The sequence below is a fragment of the Calliphora vicina genome, chromosome 3 (assembly GCF_958450345.1).
Source record: "Calliphora vicina chromosome 3, idCalVici1.1, whole genome shotgun sequence".
NCBI lineage: Eukaryota > Metazoa > Arthropoda > Insecta > Diptera > Calliphoridae > Calliphora > Calliphora vicina.
Genome location: NC_088782.1, coordinates 185,633 through 213,030, shown reverse-complemented (window position 1 = coordinate 213,030; position 27,398 = coordinate 185,633). Strand labels below are relative to the sequence as shown.

General features: G+C 29.6%; 1 protein-coding gene across 1 annotated transcript; it reads left to right on the top strand.

Annotated features, from left to right (window-relative positions):
• Positions 1 to 1,771: 1,771 nt before the first annotated feature.
• LOC135955289 (organic cation transporter protein-like) lies at positions 1,772 to 22,381 on the top strand. Its single transcript, XM_065505633.1, has 4 exons — positions 1,772 to 2,217; positions 20,486 to 20,931; positions 21,180 to 21,372; positions 21,426 to 22,381. Exons 1-4 carry the CDS (start codon positions 1,826 to 1,828, stop codon positions 22,360 to 22,362), a joined length of 1,968 nt encoding a protein of 655 aa, XP_065361705.1. The 5' UTR covers positions 1,772 to 1,825; the 3' UTR covers positions 22,363 to 22,381.
• The last annotated feature ends 5,017 nt before the right edge of the window (positions 22,382 to 27,398 follow it).

The window sequence follows — 27,398 nt, the reverse complement described above, 5'->3', positions numbered from 1 at the left end:
TATAATATTTTGACCAATTTCTGTTTTTTATGTCTCATTAGAACAACAATTGCGTACACATTTCAATTCTTTTAAATTAAATTGCAAAAGTAATTTTTTAATGGCAAAATGTTTACAAAAACTGTAAAAATGCGTTTTTTCCCCTTGTAAATGCATCTCAAAACTTCAGAGGGCTTGCGGCACGTCTTAACCCCAACCGATTTACCTAAAATTTTTTCAGGATGATTTTTTACTAATGTTCACCAAACTGGAGTTGGTGAAAATGGGCAAAATCCAACTTTCGTTTATTAAGAATATATCCTTTTAAATGTGTTATATAAAAATTGATATATCACTGTCAAAAACACCTATACATATGTAATTTCCAAATATAAATATTTAAATCAACTCAAGGAATAAAACATAAATTGAAGAGTGATCTTTATCTCAATTATTTTTGTACGATAATCAATGTGTGTAAATTTGTACTAGTTAGTGCTGTCTGTCATAGGACATAAAACAGTTCATGGCTAGATTGTATTTTTCCCGAAGAGTTGAGCATAAAAACACGTTTTAATTTTATTATAATTATTCTTTTAATTATGTAGGTATATTAAATTAAAACCAAAATAAAGTTGTTTCGCTTTTAACTACATAAACTTTAGACAGTTAGTTGTACGTTCATAAAATTGAAATATGGTTCTTATTCTTGTTTTAAATTTGATCTAATATTTTATCTACTAAATTGGAAATACATATCTGTAGTAGATGAAGCTATTTAGTATGACTAACCGGTTTTCCTCGACTACGGCTCTTATTCAAAAATGTAAAATACATAAAATACACAGATACACTCAGTCAGTCACTCACACATAATTTGGTTGAAATTGTTCTTTCTTATATTAATGTAACCCAGCAGTTGAGCAAGTAGTCAATGTATCTTTTATAGGCAGTAATTGTCACTGATGTCTGATCACTTGACTGGGTCCAATTTATAAATGTTAGGTAATTTCACACATACATATGTGCTCTTTGTAGTGCAGAGAGAAGTCAATTTGTAATTTTATACATCCCTTGTAATCTAGCGTGGAGACAATTGTCACTTAAGTGTCTCTATGTAATCTAGAGTGTGGTCACTTTAAACTTTCATTTTGTAATGCACTTCTTTGTGAGCAATTCAGACAAACCAATTCTTATACAGTTTATTTTATATTTGCTTAAGTACACTGACATTCCATGTAACATAACACTACTTGACTACTTTGGACCAGCTATCAGACATATATATGTTAAAATAGTTATGTAACTAGTTATCTCCATAAATGTTACCTATCGTTTAGGGGTCACTATTTCGGGACAGTCTCCTAGAACTGCTGGGAACGTTTAGAAGAATAAAAAAAAAACTAAAAGTTAAGTACTTGTGCTCGTACAAAATGCAACAATGTTTAAGCTACAAAATCGTAAACTTCAACTTGAGAGACAAAACTCTTTTTTTAATAATTAGTATTTGCTAAAGAAAAAATAACTATAAAAACATTTGTCGTACAAGCGTTCATTTCAGTCTTATGAGTTTGATCGACACGAAGAATTGTTAAGCTTTTTAGTCTTAAGATTGTAACGTGAAAAGTTAGAATTTAAACGCTCGTGTTAAAATATATTTTTCGTTAAATAAAAACAAATTTAAAAAAAACCCGATGTTCCAACTAAACAAGTGCAAGCAGAAATAAACACAAATTAATAATAAAAAAATCAAGTGTTTTATAATTGTGATTATAAAAATTACTTGGTATTGATTTTGCAAACACACAAAAAAAGAACAAATCTAAACTAAAAAAAATCTTTAATTATGACTCTAAATAATCAGGGTCAATCGAAGGATACAACAAATACAAATACATTTGTCAATACGGCCTTTGTACACGATGAAAACGGTTCGGAGACAGTGTTTCGACGTAAAAGTGGCAACTCTCATGGATTACAGTTAGAGGGTGATTCCACACAAGCAACCAACAATAATAATATTAATGTCGTTACTGCAACGGCCCCCTCCATTGATTTCGACGATCTTTTGCCAATGCTTGGCGAATTCGGAAAATATCAAAAAATCTTGTTTCTCTGCATGATTCCCTTCACATTCTTTGTGGCGTTTGTATATTTTTCACAAATCTTTTTAACGCTTATACCGGAACAACATTGGTGTACGGTGCCTGAATTAAATGGATTACCAATAGATGAAAGGTAAATTGAAAATAAACTGAATCAGAATAATTAAATTAAATTATTCTGATTCTGATTCAGATTTACATATTTTATTTATACGAGTACGAATATAAGGATTTTTAGCAGTTTCGCTAGGAATATGTTAATTCTTTCGCTTTCCAACACATTTTATTATTTACTAAATTTACCTTGATAATTATCAGGGAAAGTATAGATATGCACACAAATAAGCAGAAAAAAAGAAAGCCTGGATATGCATAGGAAAAATATAAATTAATTTTATTGTAATATAAAAATTTGGTTCAAAGAACAATTAAGTGTTTTTCCAGTTTTCAAAAATAAATTATATTTATTTATACATTTAACAAAATTTTATAAAATAAATTTAATGACAAAAATATTATTTCCCTCGTCAGATAGGATATATAAAGATGGTATTTAATTTTCATAACTTATATACGGGGGATTTCATGTCAAGTGAACCAAACCATCGATTTTAAAATTTGGTTCACTTGACATGAATCCCCCATATATTATATTTTTATCAAAACAATATTCGGTGTGTGGTGGTGAATAAGAAACACAATAGTAATATTTTATTTAAAGAAATTATAGCAGTTGGCTACCGATTCGAAACGGTTAAAAGATAACGGTAATGCTCATATGCATTATTTCGGTAACGGTATTTTGGCTAATTTCAGTAACGGTATTTTAGCGGTAACGGTAGTTGCTTTTATTTCGGTAAATTCATAATGTAAAATTATTTATAGAATAGCTGTATTCAAGATTATATACCACGATTGATTTTCTTATTATTCATTCTTTAAGAGGTCGATAACATAAAATGCAACATATGCATATTTGTAATTCATTTCAAAGGCGCTTCGATTTTTATTTACCTAAAAATATTTCAAATTTTTATTTTAAAGTATAATTTGGTGAAGGGCATATAAGATTTGGCACAGCCGAAATAGCTCTCTTACTTCTTTTAATTAAATTTAATCAAACATTAGCTTATTTCGTGATGGAATAATTAAATTATGATGATCCAATTAGAAAACAGTAATATTTATTAGTGCATTTTACACTATAATACAACAGCATATTGTCTGAGATTTTAAGAACAACATGCTTATCGCCATTTTCTCAATCTCTTGTTATTTTTTATCGTGACGATATACTAACAGTTCTCATACAGAATTATATTAATTGGAAGTATATCGATATGAAAAACGATATGAAAAGAGATTGAGAAAATGGGGGTTAATATTATTCTAAAAAAGCAGTATGACTATGTAAAGTGTGTAGTTTCAAACGTAGTACATATGTATATGGGGCATTTCACGTCAAGTGAACCAACTTTTGAAATCGATGTCTTCCGATCGCTATGAAATTTGCACCAATGTTAGTTCTATTGGATAGTAATTCGGACACCATTTTTCAACAAGATCGGTCAAGAACTCTCTGAGTTATAGGAGGTCAAAATTTGACATTTTGGCCAAACAGGTGTTTTTTTTATCCATATAACTTATTACCTATTGTTCTTAGCAAAATGTGTCCCAAATAGTTTAGATAGCTATTTATGCAATCATTCGAAAAAAAAAATTAAAAAAATTTAATAAAATATTTTTGATTTTTTTTTTTAAATCAAAAATATTTTTGACTTTTTTTTTCAAAATTTATTTTTATTTTTTTTTTTTTATTTTTTTTAAGAAAGCTTAGGTCTTTTCCTAAGCGACCTATATGGTCGCTTAGTGGGATGCGAGTGGGATATCTATCAAAAAAAATATTTTGTAACTCAAGATTTAAAATTTTTGATTTTTTTTGCAAAATCAAAAACTTTGTTGACTTTTTTTAAAAAAATGGACCCATTTTTTAATTTTTGCTCAGAAGAAAGCTTATGTGTTTTCCTTTAACACCCTTTTTGTCGCTTAGTGGGATGCGAGTGGGATATCTATAAAAAAAATGTTTTGTAACTCAAGACATACAATTTTTTACTTTTTTTTGAAAAATCAAAAACCTTTTTGACTTTTTTTTTCCAAAATGGACTCTTTTTTTATTAATTTTTTTTCTCAAAAGAAAGCTTAGGTCTTTTCCTTTAAAACCTTTTTGGTCGCTTAGTGGGATGCGAGTGGGATATCTATCAAAATAAATGTTTTGTAACTCAAGACAAATGTTTTTAAATTGATTTTTTTCATATTTGTGTGTAAGTGTTTCTAAAACCTTAAAAATAAAAACCACAACAACTGACCGATAATAGCCACTGGAGGGGTGCAATATGAGGCCGACCGCTATTAATTTTCCACCCCCAAAATTTGTCTGAGTTTTGTATCTTGCGGCTTTTTTAGTCAATCCTAGAGGTAGTTTTCAGCGCACGTGATTTTCATTGTTAAAATATCAGGTGCCCCAGAAACAAATTTTTGGAATCAAGTGGAAATATTTTATGGCCCTTCTCCGAAGTACCAGTTTATTTATTATTTTATGACATTTGACTTTAAGAAGTGGGTGGAGAGGTAGAAGTTGACAGGTAGGTTATTTATATGGTGGTTTATTTTTATTATTATTTGTGACATTTGGTTAAACTAGGTACTTTAGTATGTAAGTCCTTCTTGACCCTAATAAAATATTTTAGACTCATTCATTAAAACGTACTACCTATATGATCTTAAAAAACTATTTATTGTCATTCTGAAGACATACGGAAATCAGTTTTTTAGAAACAGCGTTAAAGTTAAGACGTGTGTTATTTACATAAATACTTACAAAATTCAAAATGTCTACGACTTCTAAAAAGGCTAAGGTTGAAAATGAAATTTATTCGTCTTTTTGTTTTAATCCCTTTAACAAAATGAAGCACAGATTATCAGATATGCGAAATATTTCCGACGGCTTATTAAAAAAATTCCCTACGCTGTCAAAACGATTGAAAATTTGTGGATCATGCAGGAAAGAGCTCGGAAAGTTGAACGAATTACCGAATTTGAATAGTAATGAGCCTTGCGTTGAAGTTATTCCAGATGAAGACAAAAGTAATTCCGAGAATGAAGACAGAACTGTTGATGATGATGGTTATTCTAACTTTTCAAATTCAACGAATGAGTGTCGAAACCAATACCATAAGGATGCAGTAGAAGTTCTTGAACAAATAAAAGAGAAATACAAAACGTCACAGAGTGAAGCTGAAAGAATTCAACTTCTCACGCTTGCTCCAAGAACATGGAGTTCTGCAAAAATAATGACTGAGTTTGGAACGTCTCAACGAAAAGCAAGAATTGCTAAACAATTGGTTGCTGAGCATGGGATTCTCACACTCCCAAACAAAAAGAAGAGAAAAACTTTGGAGTGCGATACTAAATCTCTAATAACTCAGTTTTATCAGCGAGATGATATGAGTCGCCTGATGCCAGGGATGAAAGACTGGATGTCTGTACGAATCGATGGCAAGAAAGTTCAAATGCAGAAGAGAATGGTTCTCTGTAACCTGAATGAATTATTCGCAACATTTCAATCTGAATACGAGGATGTCAAAATTGGATTCACAAAATTTACACAACTGAGGCCAAAACATTGCGTTTTGGCAGGAAGCAGCGGAACTCACACAGTATGTGTTTGTATTTACCATGAAAATGTTAAATTGATGTTGAAGGAAATCAACTAAAATTACTTAAAAGATGATTCATCAGAAGATTTACACCATTACCGCGATTGCCTTAAATTGACTATGTGCCCTAATGCTACAACTTCTTGCCACTTAGGTGAATGTTCCAATTGCCCGGAAACCACATCCATCAAAGAAAATTTAATCAACTCTTTTGATCGAGAATGTATTGAGGAGTTAAAATTTGAATCTTGGCTTCAGACTGAAAGATGCACACTGAAAACCATAATTTTAAATGTGGATGTTTTTGTGGAAGAACTGTGTAGAGGATTGCTAAATTTGAGAACCCATGACTTTTTAGTCAAAGAGCAGTGGTCATTCTTCAAGGACTTGAAAACACATTTGAAGTCTGGTGAATTCATTATTTCATTTGATTTCGCAGAGAACTATAAATATGTTCTTCAGGATTCCATACAAGCATTCCACTTCAATAACGACCAAGCAACTATATTCACAGTAGTTATTTACTACATGAAAGAAGAAAACCTGGAACACAAAAGTATGGCAATCATATCCGACGATTTAAAACATGACACCGTTGCAGTTTATGAGTACCAGAAGATAATACTAAATTATCTAAAATCAAAATTTACAGTAGAAAAGGTATACTACGTTTCGGACGGAGCTCGTCAACATTTTAAAAACAAAAGTAGCTTCGCAAATCTTACAGCTCATGAAAAAGATTTTGGAATGCCAGCTGAGTGTCATTTTCATCCTACTGCTCATGGTAAAGGAGCATGTGATGGTATTGGAGCAAACCTCAAAAGAAATGCAGCGAAGTATAGCCTCCAGTGCTCTCATCAAGATCGCATCTTAGATGCGACTGCTTTATTCCATTGGGCAAAGAATTATTGTAAAGAAACTAAAATAGTTATTAGTAGCATGAGGAAACATTGAAAACACTAAAGAGCAGATTCGATGCTGCGGTAACAATCGATGGCACTGCTCAATACCATGCTTTCATACCGCTTGTCGATGGAAGACTCAAATTAAAAAAGTTTTCTGCATCTACTCAATGCGATTTCTTTCCAAAGCCAAAAAAGAAGCCAGCAGCGAAATCAGTAGCTGAATCTAATAACGCCAAGAAAGGATTGACAAAAAAAAGCAGCTAATAAAGGTGACAAATAAGGAGGATAAAAGTATGGATATTTGAAAATTTAAAAACTTCATAAATTAAGTGTAAAAATAGTTATTATATAAATTGATCTATTGTGATTAAGATTAAATTTTACTAAATTATTCATCTTTTTATTATTATTATTATATATTAAATTAATTATTATTAGAAATAAATAACAAAATTAAATTATTCAACATTTCCATAGAAAAAAAGTGATTTTTATTCCTGAGGTTAACATATTATGGGTATTACAGTATCGAGGCTATGAAATTTTAGTTGGGTATGTTACATACCATCGGAAAGGCTAATGTGTCTAGTTTCTCTGCGTAAGTTTAATTTTTAAGGTTTACACACAAATATGAAAAAAATTAAAATAGTGCAAATTTAAAAACCTTTGTCTTGAGTTACAAAACATTTATTTTGATAGATATCCCACTCGCATCCCACTAAGCGACCAAAAAGGTTTTAAAGGAAAAGACCTAAGCTTTCTTTTGAGAAAAAAAAATTAATAAAAAAAGAGTCCATTTTGGAAAAAAAAAAGTCAAAAAGGTTTTTGATTTTTCAAAAAAAAGTAAAAAATTGTATGTCTTGAGTTACAAAACATTTTTTTTATAGATATCCCACTCGCATCCCACTAAGCGACAAAAAGGGTGTTAAAGGAAAACACATAAGCTTTCATTTTTTTTAAAAAAGTCAACAAAGTTTTTGATTTTGCAAAAAAATTAAAAAATTTTAAATCTTGAGTTACAAAATATTTTTGGGCCCATTTTGAAAAAAAAAAGTCAAAAATATTTTTGATTTAAAAAAAAAAAATCAAAAATATTTTATTAAATTTTTTTAATTTTTTTTTCGAAAGATTGCATAAATAGCTATCTAAACTATTTGGGACACATTTTGCTAAGATCAATAGGTAATAAGTTATATGGATAAAAAAAAACACCTGTTTGGCCAAAATGTCAAATTTTGACCTCCTATAACTCAGAGAGTTCTTGACCGATCTTGTTGAAAAATGGTGTCCGAATTACTATCCAATAGAACTAACATTGGTGCGATCGGAAGACATCGATTTCAAAAGTTGGTTCACTTGACGTGAAATGCCCCATATAAACTTTATCACATATTAAAATTGTTTTCGACTTTTGTTGTGCGGTTTTGTATTCGAAATCATTACGTTAATAACATCAGTTATTTAAGAAACAAATTATCATTACTTTTGGAAAAAATTTGAAAAATGTGGTTAAGCCGGTTAAAATCTTATTAAATATAATTGATGGTTATCAGCAGGGCAACCAAAAATATATTTATATATTTTATTAAAAAATATATAAGAAGTAAATAAAATATTGAGCTGATTAATTAAAATTGTTTATTATAGGATTAAATTTCGATTGTGCTGTCTTTTGCACTACATGAAAATAGATTGATTCAATTAATTTTATTGTATTTAGCAATAAATTACTATATGTTTTCTTAAGTTTTAAATGTTCAAACTAAATCTTTGTTTTAGATTTCCGTAGAGTTGATTTGTCTCATCTTTTAAACTGCCTTATACTTCAAACTTTGTTTTTGTAAGAAGTGGCATAATAATTTACTTGCTAAATCCATGTGCCCCATCTTCCGGATGTTCCGTATAAATTTCTCGAAATATTTCTATTCTACATAAAGCTTTAAAAATCACTTTTATATCATTTGAATTATGTTGTTGGTAAACATTGCAATACATTTTTTTTTAATTCGGCTTCCAAAATTTAAATTGAATTATAAAAAAGCCTTAGGTAGGGTCACACATGGGAAATATTTACTCAAAAAAGCGTAACCACTTTTTTAGCACAAATTTGTTTGACGTATTTACTCTTACAAATGTTTTGTAAGATCAAACAGCATCAAATAAAATAAAATTAAATTTTTTGTTTTGAATCATCCTAAGTAAAAAAGTTTTTGAAATAAATTAAAGAATTCAAATACATTTTATTTAGTGGTTACGTCGTCAAATATTTATCATGTGTGACCCTACCTTTACAATAGTGGAATGATTTGTTCTAGTTAAAACTGCGACAATTAAATAAATCTTTTTGTTGGAGTTTTATGATTGGGACTCAAATACATGACATTTCCTATTTTTCATTCTTTCTCATCCATTGTTTCGTCTATCGATATCCATGTATATTTTTCTTTTTTCTTAATATCTTTGTTACAATTTGTCTAAATCTATAAACGTGCTTTGAACACAAGATTTTCGATGAATCTTAATATTCTGAAGTTTTGTTTAATTTTATATTAGTGGAAAACTGTTAATGCCCAACCATAACTGTCTCAACCTTAAGATTATTTTTTAAATGTATCCAACATTTTCTTAAGAAGTTACCCATAACAACACAATTTAGAAATTTACATTTAATTTGTTACGTATTTTTACTATCAGCCCAATTATGATTGTGTGAAACTAAGCTCATTTAAGTCAACGAAAATTCATTTCAGATAAGTCGATTATGGGTACTCTCATTTTTTCTTTAAGTAGCCTAGGCCAATTATCATTCGACCTTAACAAATTAGTAAAATATAGAAACGAAAAATTACAATACAAACAATAAAATTGTATTAAGAAAACAAACTAATGAAAAAAAAGAAAATATGCAACAAAAATATGGCGTTATGAGTCAAATATGCAAAAATATGCTATAAAACGCAAAATATGCTAAAATATGCAGTAAAGAGCCAAATATGCAAAAATATGCACTAACAAATTGTCTGAAACGGATAAATAACTAACTCATATGTTTATACGACGCACAGCAAAAAATATGATATTGCATATTTTTGGTTGCCCTGGTTATCAGTATATTTTCAAAGTAAAAAAAGAAATTAAAACATTTTTATTAATTAATTAACCGTTTTATATTATTTTTATATATTTGTTTGTTCATTTAACCACATGATAAAGTGACAAGTTTTGACTTTAAATTAATTTAACGTCTCAAAAATTAATTTTTGGTAACGAATGAATTATTTTATTTTTTACTAAATAACTAGTATTTCTTGCAATAGTTACTGAATTTTCCTATTAGAGAACATATTTCGTCAGTTCGTTTGCCTATTGTAGTTTTACTATATTCCAATCATTTTCAAAGACGAACAGACTTATTTTGTTTAATGCAATCATTATATATAAATGGTTGTAAAAAGAACATTTTTGATGAACTTAAATTATCTATATCTATATACATATATAAAAGTGAATGTGTGTTTGAATGTTTGTATGTTTGTATGTATGTTTATTTTTTTTAGTTGTTTGACATCTATAGACGGCTAAACGGCTGAACTGATTTGCTTGAAATTTTTACAGTATGTTTCTGTATGTCTGGAAGGAACTGTAGGCTATAGTCCTCAAATTTTACATGAGCAATTCCACCGTTTGTACAAATATTTGAGGCAAAAATAGGAGTAGTAGCCACAGAGGGCGTGGCACTCCCATATGATGTTAATTAGAAAAATCTAATCTATACATAGGATACTATAAAATATACGAGTCCATAAATTTTGTACGGTTATTCTACCATCAATATTAATATTTAGGACAAGAATGGGCGGACTATCAATAGTGGGCGTGGGCATTCTATTGTTGTTAACTGTTGCTAAAAAAGACACTAATGTCTTTCATTATGTTTCAATTGGTATATATTTATTTTCGATTTCTGAAAAATTAAAATTTTAAGTTGTGTCACTTTTGAACTGGGTGTGCGATATTGAAAAAATTGCTAATTAAAATGAAAAATTAAATGGTTTATTTTTTTTAATAGAGTACGGGTGCAAATATTTCACTTAATAACTTACCCCCATATGCATAAACAATTTATAAATTTATCAAACTAAATTTCCATACAAAATTTGTTTTATAAACCTTTGATAAATTTATAAACTGTTTATGCATATGGGGGTTGGTTTAATAAATTCTTAACTTGATTTAATTATTTTCTAACGGTTTATAATAATTTTAATAAGTTTATTTAAATTTATTTAAGTATTACACACATAAAATATCAGAACTTGATTAATAAATTAAAATTATAAAAAATTCCTCACTCTAACTGTTTTTTAAGTACAATATTTTCTATGGATTATCGATCTACACAATTTAAGAATGTTTTTTATTTTAATGTCTGAAAATTTATACACATATTAACATAATGATATTTGTTTAATAAAAATTTAAAAACATAATAGCGGTATTCACAATCTTCTGCATATTTCTGTATATTTTGTTAGTGTAAAGTACATAAAAATGCAATGCATATACAATGATGCAAACATTTGAACAATATTCTGAATTGGGCTAATGGAATTATGCTAGATTTGTCGAGAAAATCGTGCATAGATTTCAAGATTTCCATATAGTACATATGTAAATACTTTTTAAAATTAGAAGGAGGGGTAAATTTAAAGTTTCATAAATAATTCTTTGATAAGTCAAATAATATATTTAAATCCTGTACAAAGGAAATTTTGTGATAAATATACTATCAAATTTTACTCGGAACTTTATTTAAAGAATTTTTATCAACAAAAATAATTTTTAGTATTTATTTTAAAGTATGTATTGGTGAAGGGTATATAAGATTCGTCACAGCCGAATAAAGCACTCTTACTTGATTTTTATTTTATTGCGCAATTCTTATTTGTAAAAATAGTAAACACTACAAAATTTGATACATTTAAATATAATAACTATAATTAACATTTTATCGCAAAACTTAGTAAAGAAATTAAACAGTTATCATATGCTCCTATAGTTATGGAACAAATTTTAATTACAATGTTAAGTTTTGGAAGAAAATTTTTAAAAAAAAATTATGTTTGATTATACGGGAACAATTTGAGACTAGTATTTTTGAGATAGCTATGAAATAAATTAAATTATAGTGAGACATCTATGATAATAATTGAAGTGTTTTAAATTTACGCGTACCAATGTAACGTAAGATGTATTTGTCTAAGATTGATTTCTACGTATCAAATACTTTTTTGAATTTGTATTTGATTTAATTTGTATTTAACCTACTAATTTCAATTGTTATTAATAGATACATGCCATTAAATTAACGCTTTAGACATATTGGTTGAATTTTGAATACTCTACATTAAATCATTCTAATATGATACATTTTTTATAGATATAAAAAACCATATATACATACATAGTTATTGAAATAGAAATCATACTGAAATATGTTTCTGTCTACACCATTTCCATTTGTGTTTCAGAAGTTTCTAATTATACATATTCCAGAAATGCAAAATTATATTTCAGAATTTTCTAATTGAATTTCAGAAACTTCCATTTGTATTTCAGAATTTTCTAAATGTATTTCAGAATTTTCCAATTTTATTTCACAAATTTCCAATTGTTTCTCAGAATTTTCCAAACGTATTTCAGAATTTTCCAAATATATTTCAGAATATTTCAATTATATTTCAGAAGTTCACATTTGTATTTCAGAATTTTCTAATTGAATTTCAGAAAATTCCATTTGTATTTCAGAATTTCCCATATGTATTTCATAATTTTCCAATTTTATTTCACAAATTTCCAATTGTATTTCAGAATTTTCCAAATGTATTTCAGAATTTTCTAATTTCAGAATATTCCAGTTTAATTTTTTTATTTCAGAATTTTCCAAATGTTTTTCAGAATTTTCCAAATGTACATCAGAATTTTCTATTTGTATTTCAGAATTTTCCAATTGTATTTCAGGAATTTTCATTTGTATTTCACAATTTTTAATTTATAGTTAAACATTTTTTAATTGTATTTCAGCATTTTCCAATTGTTTTTCAGAAATTTCTATTTGTATTTCAGAATTTTCTATTTGTATTTCAGAAATTTCCATTTAAAAAAAAAGAAATGGAAATTTCTGAAATATAATTGGATAATTCTGAAATACAATACGAAAATTTCGAAATGCAAATGAAAGTTTCAGAAATACAATTAGAAATTTATGAAATTCAATTGGAATTTTCTAATATACAATTGGAAATAGTGTAGTAAAAATACTACAAATACAAATGGAAATTTCTGAAAAACAATTGGAAAATTCTGAAATACAATTAGAAAATTTATATGTATAATTTAATATTCTGCAATTTCTGAAATACAATTGAAATAAAACCACTGATTTTGAGCGACAGCTTAAATGGATAACTCCATATTTTCGTACAAAAAGAATGGATAAATTAACGTGCTGAGTCAAATAGTCAATGTTTTACCACAAATGATTACTAAAGTTGCCTTAATTCCGTTAAATAAAAAAATAAATTGAAAAAAGGTTCTTTTGGAAAAACTAGTTAACTCCATTTTTTGAAAATCAAGGCAACTGACATCGATTTTCGGTTTTAATGAGTTCAATGGAACCAGAAATATTTAACCTTATTTAAAATTGTGTTTTGTTTAATGGGCATGCATAATAACATAAATTAATATTAAATAATTAGTGAAATATTTTTAAAATTTTAAATGTGTTTTTCTCGTGTTTTCAAAAAATGGAGTTATGTATATAGTTTTTCAATACGACCACATACATGTACGAATGTAAAATTTTTTTAATTTGAATTTTTTGACCAATAAATTTTTGTTTTTTTTTCAAAACAAAATTAAAAGTTTTTTAATGAAGTCCTTTCGGAACTAGTTTATATTTTTTAGAAATAGTATAGACCAATGATTAAATAGTTCTAAATAAGTAGTTCCTATAAAACTCTTAAGAATTATTTAGGAATCATAATAACACAGAACGGGTTCTACAAGTGGTTGTGATATAAGTAGTTCTATGGATGTTATCAAAGAATATGAAATAGTTCTGATTGTTGTAGTTCTAGAACTAGTGATTTTGGAACAAATTCTAACATTTTTCCTGGATTAAAATTATATTTTAAATTTAGAAAAATTTTAATTTATATTTCGTTTTTATTGGAGAATATTATTGATATAAAGTGAATTACAAGGCATAATGGTTATTGGAAGATCGGTTGTTGCTAATTAGGTATACAATGATATCTAAAAGTGTTAAATGTGTCGATTTAAAAAGAAAAACTAAAATAAATTCAGGCTATTTCAAATAGTATGAAAAACTGCACATACCCCTTTATTTTACGCTGTTAAGTATGAAAATGATAATGACCGTGTATGAAGTACAAGTGTTACAATGCTTTACAAACGTTTTATTTTTTTTTTTGTTTGCTTCTGGCCTCGTGTGGTAGTTTAGTGGTATACCATAGTTATAAATTTAAAATTATTTGAAATTCAATTAAATTTAATTATTTAAAAACGTTACATTCTCTCTAATAACTACGTGCATTAAAAACTCACGTTCGTTTATGAAAACATTTGTATTTAAAGAAAACAAATCTAAGTAACTTTTGGCAACATCATTAAATTTATTTAAATCTTGACCTTAAATGTGACTGATGAACATATTTCCCAGTTGTTTTCCAAATATTGAATTCGTTCATTACTTCTGCAAAAAAAACAATGGGAATATTATATTTCTTCTGAGATTTAAGCAAACATCCATGGGGTATGTGTGCTGGCAAACACACACGAACATTTAATTATAATAATTTATTATTTACTCATGCTAAACTTAAAAATAGAAAAATAAATGTATGTTTTATTTGTTTGTTTGTTTAAGTGCAAAAAAGAAAAATAATAAAAAAAAAAAACCTGTGAACAATTGCATGAATTAAAATTTTTGAATTAGAAGTTAGACAGCCAAATCACCTGGTAATTATTGTCTATCTAATAGTCAGGCTAAGCATAGATTAAAAAATCTATCTATGTACTTATTTATGTATGTTTAAATGGATAAATGTATGGGTAATTATTTTTATAATTCGTCTGTGTTTGTATGTGGAAGACCTTGCCACTCGAATGTTTGACAAAGAACATTATCTGCCTGGCCATTTAACAACAGAATGAATGAATGATTTTAACAATTGATATTAAATGTATCTAAAATAATAGTGAGTAAATCCAGTTTTATTTTTTTTAAGTTTAATTCTTTTAAGATTTTTGTTTAACTATTTTTTAAATTAACGACTCATAACATTCTCTGAATGCTGCTGCTGGTTTCTCGATTTTTTTTTATTTTTTATTTTTTGTATGATTTATAGATTGTTTAAACATTTCTGACCATATAATAATATCAAGGACATGCTGCTATTGACCGTAGCTAATTATTTAGAAATCTACTGTTTTATACTCGGTGAGCAAGAATAAAAAAAAAAACAGAACACAATTAAAAAACACAATTTATACTTTAGTTTTAAACTAATAAAAAAGTTAATACACAAATTTTAATAAAGTGCACAATGCAATGAGCCCTTAATGTATGGCGAACAAAACTTTATATATGCATGTACATTAGACATGCCCTTAAACAATAGATTTGCTTTGGATGGGTCTTATTTTGTTCATTAGCAGCTAAAACTAACTACTGCTAAATTTAAGTGCAATCGGATAACTAGAACACGTGCCGGAAATCGATTGAAAGTTGTAAAATTGTGTAAATAATGGTACTTTTTCCGATATCTTAAAAAAATTCCATATTTGAATACTGCTTTTTAAACATTTTCAATAAACCTAAGCTTCTAGAGAAAATTATCTTTCTAACAAGGTATAAAACATGAACATCGAGTTAAAAATAACCAAGTTATTAGCATTTCCCTACGTCACATATTCAAGAAAAATTACATTTTTGTATTATTTGCTCACTGTTTTGCATGCAAAAGTTATGTAAACAACTATGTCAACAATAGAAATGCGAGTAAAATATGAGTAAACTAGCACTTTTTGCTCAATATTTGGTCAGATAAAACTCGTATAACATTGTTATTTTTCATTCGAAATTATTGTTTTATACCTTGTTAGAAAGATCATTTTCTCTAGAAAGCAAATCTATGTTTTAAGGGCATGTCTAATGTACATAGATACATGCATATATCAGAGGCTTAAGAGAATTTATTCACCTTAACGTTTTTGGAATATTTCGATGGTTTTCCTAATTGAACCATTTATTTGATTAAAATATGAGCTACCTTATGAGCTCAAATACGTAAAAACTGGTAATTGCGGACGTAATATGATTTCTTGGGGTGTGCAACAGTTTTAGCCAGAGTATGAAAACAAACAAAACATTTCGCAAACGTCAGAATGTTTCAATATTGGTCTTACTCTTTTCTTTTCTAGCTGCGTACGTTTATATTAATGTACAGTTTGCGCTCACTAGCAAAAACAATACAAAACAAAATGGCACAATCATTCTCATTGTTTATGTTTGGTTTTTGTTTTACTCACTGAAAAGAACAAAACCAAACGATAGCAAACGTTTCGATTTGTGTATTTCCGTCATAGTTGGGGGTAGTGCACTAAATGTTGATTGAAATCAGCATTGCACTATCACTCACTAAAATTGCAAAAAATTTAGTTTGCACTATTTTTTATCAGCTTTAGTGATAATGCTTATTTCTTAACTAGCACTAAAAGAAATAGTGATAGTGATAATTTTTAAACTATCACTAAACGAAGATTTAGTGCAAAAATCTGCACTACAATTAATTATTGCAAAATTTTAACCTGCAATCAAAAAAAGGCTGCATTAAACATACTATCACTAAATTTTCAAAAATGAATAGTCATGAAATTGTTCAATCCAAATTCGAAAAATAAAAATTTTAAATATTTTTTGTTATTTTTAATGAAATATTAGTCTTAAGTTTTAAATTAGTGTACAGGAATAAACTTAAACCATTTTGAACTTAAAAATTTAGTGCACAATTTGAAGTTGCACTCAAATTAGTGCATACAAAAAAGTTGCAATAAACTGATGATTGCATTTTTTTAAATCAACTAATTTAATTTTGAGTGCAAAATTTTTTAACTCACTATCACTAATGTTTTGTGAGGCTGCTAATTTTCAACTCAGCACTAAATATGAACAAAATGATTGCACTAATTTTGCACTTACACTAAGTATTAGTGCAAACTGCAAAATTAGTGCACTACCCCCATCTATGATTTCCGTACTATGGTTTTAGCTGAGCTCGAGTGTATGGTTCTTAATTCTTTTGTATGTATAATTGAGAGCTCCAATTTCGTATGGAGAAAATAGAGATGATTGCAATCGTGAAAATGTTATTAAATGTATCTAAGAGCAAGAAAAAATATATTTTCAGTTTTCAGTCCAATTTTTCCATGATAACAACTAAGAATACCTAAAAATACATTATTTTATTAAAATTTCAAAATTTGTTTAATGTAACTGGTTTTTGTTAAACAATTTTAATTTAGATACATATTTAAAAATCGTTTGATTAATATTACATTCTGCCAGGTGTACCAAGCCATATGCAGCTTGCTCATAGCAAGCAAGAAAAATATTCAAGTTATGATCTTCCATTTGACCACTTCATTAAGATCTGCAGCAAAATTTTGTTTATGGAAAGATCTTTTGTGGTTAACAAATGTTGAAATGTTAAAGCATTTGAGAGCATTAAATTGAATAACTAATAGGCCATTCATCCGATTTTAATTCTTTTATAACGCAATTCTCGGATATGATTTGGTCAATAAACCAATAATTGTTAGTAAAACAATTTAGAATAATATTTGGTCAATAAACCAATAATTGTTAGTAAAACAATTTAGAACCGGGATCGGCAACTCCTATGCACTGTGCATTGTGGGCGTTACTAAAGTTACACAGACTTCTCACACGCATAGAAAACACAATTCAGTCTCATATGAGTTGTCACAGAAGAAGGTTGTGTTGTCGCTCGTTTCTTGCTTTTGTTTATGAATAAATGTTAATGCAGAGGTGGATAATTCATATTATTGTTGTACCTTTTTTAGCATCTACACTACATATTAAGTAGTTTTTAGAATTATAAACTATTTTAAATGTTTTTTCTCTCACCTTTAGATGCTTAATTGGGTTTTTAGAAGTTTCTTGTAAATTATTATTTTTTAATACACAATAATTGCTAGACAAATAGGTTAGTTAACATGTTCAGTTTTCCATGCCTGTTTTGTAGTGAAGATGAGAGTACAACTATTTCTCATTTCTTGTTTTTTCGCTCTTACACTTATACAAGTGCAAAATGTAGTAGTATATGTCTGCCGATCCCGGATTTAGAATAATATATGACCCAGATCGAAAAACATATCATTCATTCCATGAAAGATTACTAAAAAAAAAAATACCATTTTAGATTTGGTTAAATTTTGGCGCCCATTATAACAAAATCCGATATAAACTTACACACTTTGTCGAATTCTGTCAATTTTGAAAAATCGAAAAGAGAAATGGGTTAAAAAAACCTCATAATTTTGAATAAATTATTGAAAAATTTGTGAAAAAGCCAGAAAAAGTACAAAAATGCTAATGAAAAATTATAACAAAATTGTGAAACAAATTATCATTTCCAACATGTTAAATTAAATGTATTTTTGAGATATAACGTTATTTCGAAAATGGAGGAGGTTGCATAACATATATTCGCGTAACTCAAAAACGGTAAAAAATTCCGCAATAAAATTATCTTTAATTAAGGCTTAATACGTTTTTAATCTTCGAAATCGTTTAAGAAATATAAAATCATTCTTAAACTAGCACAGTGTTATCAACCCCAATAAATGATTTCAATCTGTATTTTTTGTACCGGTTTTTATTATGCCATTTGGTTGTATGTAAATTATGAATACTAATTACTTGAGCAGAAATCGGATTTTTTAAAAGCTTGATGCTATCTGCGTCAAAATAAGCATTAATATATACGATAAATAATTTAAACTCCAAACTCCTTTTCTGTAAAAGTTGCAGCCATTAATAGTCGTATACATATATCTTCTCTGTCGAAATCATACCTCTACTAATTAATTTATTAAAAAACTATTTAAAAATTCCATTATTTCCAACAAATTTTAGATGTTCCAGTCAAGGATAAAGTTTTAATGATTTCAAACAATAAACTAATTGTTATTGAAAGCAATAAATTAAAAATAAACAATTAAAACTATAGAAGTTGACATTAAAATAGGCATTTTAATGATTTAAACTACAAATTAATTAAGATTTAATTATTCACACTTCTGTATATAGATTAACAAACATACATACTAGGGTATTCAATCGATTAACCGTTAATCGGTTAACCGATTAATTTTGGACGGTTAACTGTTCGAATAATTTGAAATTGCCGATTTTCAAATAACAAATAAACCGATTAATTTGTGTCGATTAACCGATTAACCGAAATCCTTTTTTTTTGCACTTTAATAAATTTTTTTGTATTTATTTTTCCGTTTCAATTCAAATACAAATTTCAAATTAAAATTAAATATTTTTGAACATCCAATAAACATGATTAGTGAGTATGTATAATAATTGACATATTTAATTTACATCTATTTGAAACTTTGTATTTCCATGTATAGACGAAACTTTTTTGGAAATGAGTGTTTTATCATAACTAAACGAAACTATTAAATTAATCAAAATCTAAAACAATTCAAAAAGCAATTTTCTCTATTATGCTTTTGATTTCTTCAACATATACAATCAGCGAGAGAGTTTTTTTTCAAGAAAAGTTTTATTAAATCTAAAGAAAAAATCGTTTAAATTATATTCTTTTTATAAAAGATTATTTCAGAAGATCTCACTAAAACCCTAAACAACTCACACATCGCTCATTTGCTGCAACAACGTCATAATTCAAAGAAAAAGTCGTTTCGAGAAAAACATCTTTGAATATTTTAGGACATTTTACTATTTCTTAAATAAATTTTCAACAAATCATGTGATTTCAGAAATATAAATAGTAGATGTTAATATCTTTCTAATCTGTATTTAACCCAAATTTTTACTTATCAAATATACGAGAAAACATGAATTTTAATTTTGATGTTTACAACAAAAAACACTCTCACACAAAAAATAATTCACTTTTTTGAAAACAGATGAAACTATATGAAAGATTATAGAACAGCGCATATTTTGTATTACTCAGTTCATAAAACACGGATTTTGAGTTATGACGTTGTTGCAGCAAATAGGCGATTGTTTACAAAAATGATCTCAAATACCTTATTTGCTGTTTTTTATGTTTTTGTACACAAAATTCGTTGTTGTATTTTCAATTTAAAATGAAAATAGAAATTATTCGGTTAACCGAATAATTTTAAATTAACCGATTATTAACCGAATAAATCTAAACCTCGATTAATTATTTGCTCGATTAACCGATTAAATCAGAAACCCGATTAATTGAATACCCTAATACATACATTCATACATACATAGATACATGTTATAATAGCATGTATGTATAGGTATATTTATACACACATACCAATGGAAAATGTATGAATTTTATATGTATGTATCTAGTTTCCGGCTTGTTAACATCTTGTTATTTTTTTATTAATTATTTAATGTTCTTACATTTAATTTTATTGCTTTCAGACTGGCTCTTTCCATACCTCGCATGGTGAACGGTGACTACAACAATTGCTTAATGTACAATGTCAATTATACCGAAATGTTGGCGAAAGGAATACATGTTGCGGATCCCTCTTGGCCAACGGTACCTTGTCGTCATGGCTGGTCATACAACTTTACCGAGATTCCCTATTCAACGGTGGCAACCGAGGAAAATTGGGTCTGCGACAATGCAGCTCTGCCCACATACGCTCAATCGATATTCTTTTTGGGTGCCATTGTTGGAGGTCTGCTGTTTGGTTGGATAGCGGATAAATTTGGACGTATTCCATCGTTAATTGGCTGTAATTTGGTGGGTTTTGCGGCGGGTGTGTCCACAGCATTTGTATCAAACTTTTGGCAATTTGCCTTAATGCGATTCTTTGTGGGTTTTGCATTTGATAATTGTTTTACCATGATGTACATATTAGGTAAGACAACAAAATTACATTCATACACAACTCTCGGAATAAATTAAACAGGGTCATTAAATGATATTGGTGGTGTGAATGAATAAACATGCACTGAATAAATGTACGAGAATTTTTTGCATTAAAAAAAAATTATTAATTATTAATTGTTCACCTGAAAGCATTATTTATTCCCCTTAAAGTTGTTACTTGAACAGACTTATTTTTACATATTTATCATTTATTTAAATGTATGTATTTTTTTTCAGTGCTGGAATATGTTGGTCCACGTTATCGTACTTTTGTGGCAAACATGTCAATTGCCATATTCTTTACATTGGCTGCTTGCATTTTACCCTGGATGGCTTACTATTTAGCGAATTGGAAATTATTAGCTTTGGCAACCTCATTACCGTTACTATTGGCGGTGTTTACACCCCTAGTGGTACCCGAATCGGCAAGGTTTGTAAATTCAATGAATTGTTTAATTTTTAATTTATAATATTTCTTTATAGGTGGTTAGTATCTCAGGGAAGAGTGGATAAGGCTGTATCGATTTTAAAAAGATTGGAAAAAATGAATGGAAAACACATAACACCAGAAACTTATCAAACTTTTATTGATAGTTGCAACAGATTGAGACAAGATGAAAACAAAAATAACTCCTACTCCATATTGGATCTTTTTAAGACTCCTCGCTTGAGAAGAACCACCATTTTGTTGATTATTATCTGGATGGCTATTTCGCTGGTTTTTGATGGTCATGTACGTAATGTGGGTTCATTGGGATTGGACATATTCTTTACATTTACAGTGGCCTGTTTTACCGAATTCCCAGCCGATACTTTACTCACTGTAACATTAGATAGATTCGGCCGAAGATGGCTTGCCTGTGGTAGCATGGTGTTAAGTGGGGTCTTTAGCCTTTTGGCTACTATTGCACCAGTGGGTGTATATTCGGCCAGTTTGGCTATAATGGGCAGATTCTTTGTAAATATTTCCTATAACATAGGTTTACAATATGCCGCAGAAATTTTACCCACCGTTGTTAGGGCTCAAGGTGTAGCATTTATTCACATTATGGGATATGTGGCCTCTATTATTGCACCATTTGTGGTTTATTTAAGTAATATCTCAGCTATGTTACCACTTATAATATTGGGAATATTGGGCATAGCCGGAGGCTTAATGAGTCTTTTATTGCCTGAAACTCTGGATCATGATTTGCCACAAACACTAACCGATGGTGAAGAGTTCGGTAGGGGACAAAGTATATGGGATTTCCCATGTTTGGCCAAAAAGATTGACGAAACTAATGATTTAGAGGTAAGAAGTCCACATTTTGTTAGATCCACCCAAAGTGGTGCTTCACTAAGAGCCTCTACCACTGCCGAATTACGTTCCAGTATTTTACAACGATCTGTAAGATCGCGCTATTGTTCTAAGTTATAAGTAGTTACTAATAGATCACTCCAATTGTAACTGAATCTTTCTATTTAAACTTAAATAACAAGGTTATTCTAAGTAATAAGTATGTCCGTATTGGATTTACTTATAAAATATTCATATTAAGTTTTTTATAAATATCATAACGCACACCTGCATAATCACCATTTTACAGTTATTGTCAACTGTTCAATCACTTTTTATTAGTGGGATGTTTAGTATTTACTAGTTTAAACTATTCCGGCATTCGAGAAAATTATAAATGTTAAACTAATTTAGCACGCATTATTATCAAGCATAATTAATTTTATGTACATACATACATATGTACATATGTTTGTATGTTCATTCATATGTTAGTAATTAAGTTTTCTACAGTTATAAGTTATTATTGTAATATATATGTATGTATATGTACATACGTTATTTTAATTAGTACAACTAAGTAGTATTTTATATTATTTAAATATGTAGTATGTATATGTAATTGTACCTGGCTGACTATCTACTATTGTACTTGCAATGTTTTATTAATTATTTTGAATCTATGGTATTAATATAAAATACATACCATTTACATACAAAAAAAAATAAATGTCAATTTGCAAAACTTTGTATAATTGTGATATTAGAGTTAATTATTAATAATAATTTGTTATAAACAAAAAACAAAAAGTAAACATTATAACGAATTTAAAATTATATACATATATTTTATATACTTAATTACTATGACAATTTGTAATAATTATTCAATAAAAAATTTATAAAGAGTAAACATGAAAATAGAATATTCGATTAAAAATCAATGATGATCGAAAAATTAAAAAAAACTACATATTAAGAAAGTATAGACGGTCAAGCTTGACCATAGAATACCCTACACTGAGTAAATCAGCAAAAACATTTTTCTTTTAAAATTTCAATAATTTATTTTGGCTGAAGTGGGCCTTATATGGAAGTCATGAAAAATTATACCAACTTTTTTAAGAAACTTATGTTCTTAAAGTGATTTTCGATTTTGCTATAGTTTTAATATTGCCCCTACTGTTCTCTGACCATAACTGGATTCTCTTCAATATTAGACTTCAGAACTCGACAGAGAAAATACAATTTAGGAACCCAAGAAGGACAGATTGGTTCAAATTTAATGGGATCCTTAAACACAAACTTAAGAATATGCCAGTTGTAGAAGATTCGATAACTGGTCTTGAGAAAATAGAGGAAAACTTTAGTAAAACTTTAGTCAAGGCTTTCGAAGTTTCCTGTCCAGTCACTAAGGCTAAGAAAAGCTTCCCTCCATGGTGGAATTCTGAGCTATCTAAACTACGTACGGAAACTCGTAGGGCCTTTAACATTAGCTACAATAGTAAATCATGGCAACCATATCGTGATCAATTGAAAGCCTACAAGAAAGCCATAGTAGTCGCAAAAAGAAACTCATGGAGAAGCTTCTGTGAATCTATAGATAATACAAAAGACTCTGCAAGACTTAGTAGAATTCTAGCCAAGGGGCAATCCAATCCTACTTATATCAAAAGGAAGGATGACTCCTGGTCTGAATCCTCAGCAGAGTCACTTGACATCCTACTGAATACTCATTTCCCAGGCTGTAAGGATGTTGCTACGGATATTGAGAGGGAAGGTAGGACTCTATTCAATATCGATAGTTATATCATCTCCTATGACAGGATATCATGGGCGATTGACAGTTTCGCACCTTTCAAGTCACCCGGGCCGGATGGTATATTGCCAAAGATGCTACAAAGTGCAAAAAGGCATATCATTCCCTGGCTTCATAGAATTTTTACGCTCTGTCTCACGTTCCGGTTAACTGGAGGAGAGTTAAGGTCGTTTTTATTCCCAAAATTGGAAAAAGAAGTCATGAGAAGGCGAAGGACTTTCGTCCAATTAGTCTTTCATCTTTCCAGCTTAAAACGTTGGAAAGACTCATTGACGCTCACATTAGGCATCGCCTAGAGGGTACGACACGGCTCTCTAATAGTCAGCATGCCTACCTTAAGGGCCGCTCTACAGAATTTAAACAATATACAATGGCAGCCTTTCTGGATGTAGAGGTGCTTTCAATAACGTCTAGGTCAGCAAGCTCTTACTGACCTAGACGTTGAAGAATATATCAATAACTGGTTAGTAAACATGCTGAAATCAAGAATAGTTACAGCAAATCTTGGTAATAGCGTCAAGTCTAAGCAAGTTGGCAGAGGCACACCACAGGGTGGGGTGATCTCTCCACTACTGTGGCTTATCGTTATTAACTCGATTCTCATTGATCTAGACAGAAAAGGGATAAAAGTTGTCGCTTATGCGGACGATGTGGTGATACTCGTATCAGGTCTGTTTCCGGACGTGATCAGTGATATTATGTCCACTGCTTTAGGGTTGCTTGATAACTGGGCCACGGCAAGTGGTCTTGGGGTGAATCCAAGCAAAACGGAACTCGTACTTTTCACAACAAAGACCAAGATTCCAAGCTTCAAACTTCCACGGTTGAAAAACTGCGAAATCCCCCTTTCAAATAATGCAAAATATCTAAGTATTATACTGGACTCTAAATTGTCATGGAAGCTAAATACTCAACATAGGGTAAAAAAGGCTACGGTGGCCTATTATACCTGTCGTAAGATGTTTGGTAGAAAATGGGGACTTAGTCCCAGCATAGTTAAATGGATGTATACGGCTATAGTACGTCCAATTCTTACTTACGGATCTCTTGTATGGTGGACTGCAACTAAAAGGAAGTATGTCGTAGACCAACTATACAAAGTCCAGAGATCAGCATGCATTGGTATAACCGGCGCACTAAGAACTAGTCCTTCAGAGGCACTGAACACTATATTGCACCTTGTGCCAATAGACCTTCACATAATGGCCACCTCTGCCTGTAGCGCAACGAGGCTTCGAGCATCTGGCTGTTGGAGATCGAGAACATATGGGCACGCGGGGATTTTGAGCCAGTTGCCTTCGATCGTTCTCCAACCATCTGACTATATTACTCCATATACAGATTTTAATAGGGTATTCAAGGTCTTAATCCCCTCCAGGAGTGAGTGGGGTATGGGTAATCTCGTGTACAAATATGACACTAGGATATATACAGACGGGTCGAAAATGAGCTGTGGTGTTGGTTCTGGCGTCTTCTGTGACGAACCCGAGATAGGTATTTCGTATCGTCTTCCGAATGAGTGTAGTGTTTTCCAGGCGGAAATTTTTGCAATCATGGCAGCTTGCAATGCACTACTTGATCATAACACCCGCGGCAATATAGGTATTTTTGTCGACAGTCAGGCGGCACTTCTCTCGCTGAATGCCTACACAAATTCATCTTCATTAGTTAGGCAATGTAAGAACTCTCTGTCAAGGCTAGGTCGTCTATCTGATATTACTTTGGTTTGGGTACCTGCACACAGGGACCACTACGGTAATGAACAGGCAGACGAACTAGCCAGAATGGGATCTGCCTTAGATATCTCCAATGCGGTCTCAGTAGCAATTCCACTGGGGACTATTAAAGGTATCATCTTCAGAAATTTTCTTACAAAGGCTGAGAATAGATGGCGTAATTTAGACACATGTAGGGTAGCCAAGTTGATGTGGCCATCTTTTAACGAAAAACGCACTATGCAACTGATAACCCGGAATAGAAGGGATATATCTAGGTTGATGGCAGTATTAACGGGACACTGGGCGTTAGGCAAGCACGCAAATCGCCTGGGACTCCCCTTTAACTACCACTGCCGCAGTTGTAAGGATAGGGAAAAGGAGGAAACGACTTTCCACCTTCTCTGCGAATGCCCAGCTCTGAGTGTCAAGAGACATAAATTCATGGGCAACTATACATTGACCAACCTTGGTGAGGTAGCCGGGTCTAAACTCAATGACCTACTAAGATATCTCACAGCTACAGGTTGGGTCTAGCTAGCACTTTTTAGTTACATTGCGATGTAAACGACAATACATCTGACGAGTGGTGTGGTCTCATCAAAAAGGGGTCCCTTCGACTCTACTTGATTGTTCGCACGTAGTGAACTACCACGTAAACCAACCAACCAGCCCCTACTGTATGAAATATGCTGATCATACACGCATCATATTTATAGTTTGGATAAGTGACATTTATACTTTAATTAAGCATTAACATTTTAAAGGATAAATATTTACATGAAATAATATTTTCATAAATTTTTTATAACAAGAATAACATATTGTTACGAATTTGCATTAGCGATTATAATTTAACGGGCTGTAACGACTGCCTGCAACATTAATAATGTTTATAAACATGTCCATCAGTCGAAGCTTCTAGATATCAACAATGATTGTTTGTAAGTATGGCAAGACTAAATCGAGTCCTTAGCGCCAAATTATTACAAATTTTACAGGAGAAGGAAAATATTATTTATTGAATTTTTGCATAGATACAAATTTTTCGAATTAAAATATAATATTTATTTATGAATAGTTTTTAATGAAATTTCACAGTTATGTAAAATTTTCTATTTAAAATGGAAAAATAGAAACGAATTTTGAAATTTATGGAAATTATGAAAAATGGAAATTTTTATTTTTTTGGCTATAATATCCATACCAGGGTCGGAGTTATCGGAATCCTTTACAAAATAATTAAAAGCATATTGGGCCATCTAAAATCGGGTATTATATTTTGATATCGAATATGCGATTTGAGAATTTTTGGCCTAAAGTTTAATTTTACATAAAAAAATAGGTGTTTTATGAATGGACCAGTACCCTCGGTAACAACAATTTTTTTAATTTTTTTTTCATTCAAAATATTTTATAAAAACTTAGCTTTCAGAAAGTATAAATTCCTTATACATCCTCTTAGAAATTTTTTGCGATAACTTAAAAAGAAAAAAAATTAGCGAAAAATCGGCTTTTCAAAATTTTTTAAATTCAAATGAATATAACTTTGGACTTAGTCATTATTTTTTAACAGTTCTTTTCTTATTTGACACATACGTATGGATATATTTGGATACGCTGTTATCAAAAAACTGGAGTAG

Bases quoted from the DNA above. Each gene is read 5' to 3' on its own strand.
- LOC135955289 (XM_065505633.1), top strand. From the start codon at position 1,826: ATGACTCTAAATAATCAGGGTCAATCGAAGGATACAACAAATACAAAT. The intron at 2,218-20,485 runs GTAAATTGAAAA...TATTGCTTTCAG, and splicing joins GGATTACCAATAGATGAAAG to ACTGGCTCTTTCCATACCTC. The intron at 21,373-21,425 runs GTTTGTAAATTC...ATTTCTTTATAG, and splicing joins GTGGTACCCGAATCGGCAAG to GTGGTTAGTATCTCAGGGAA.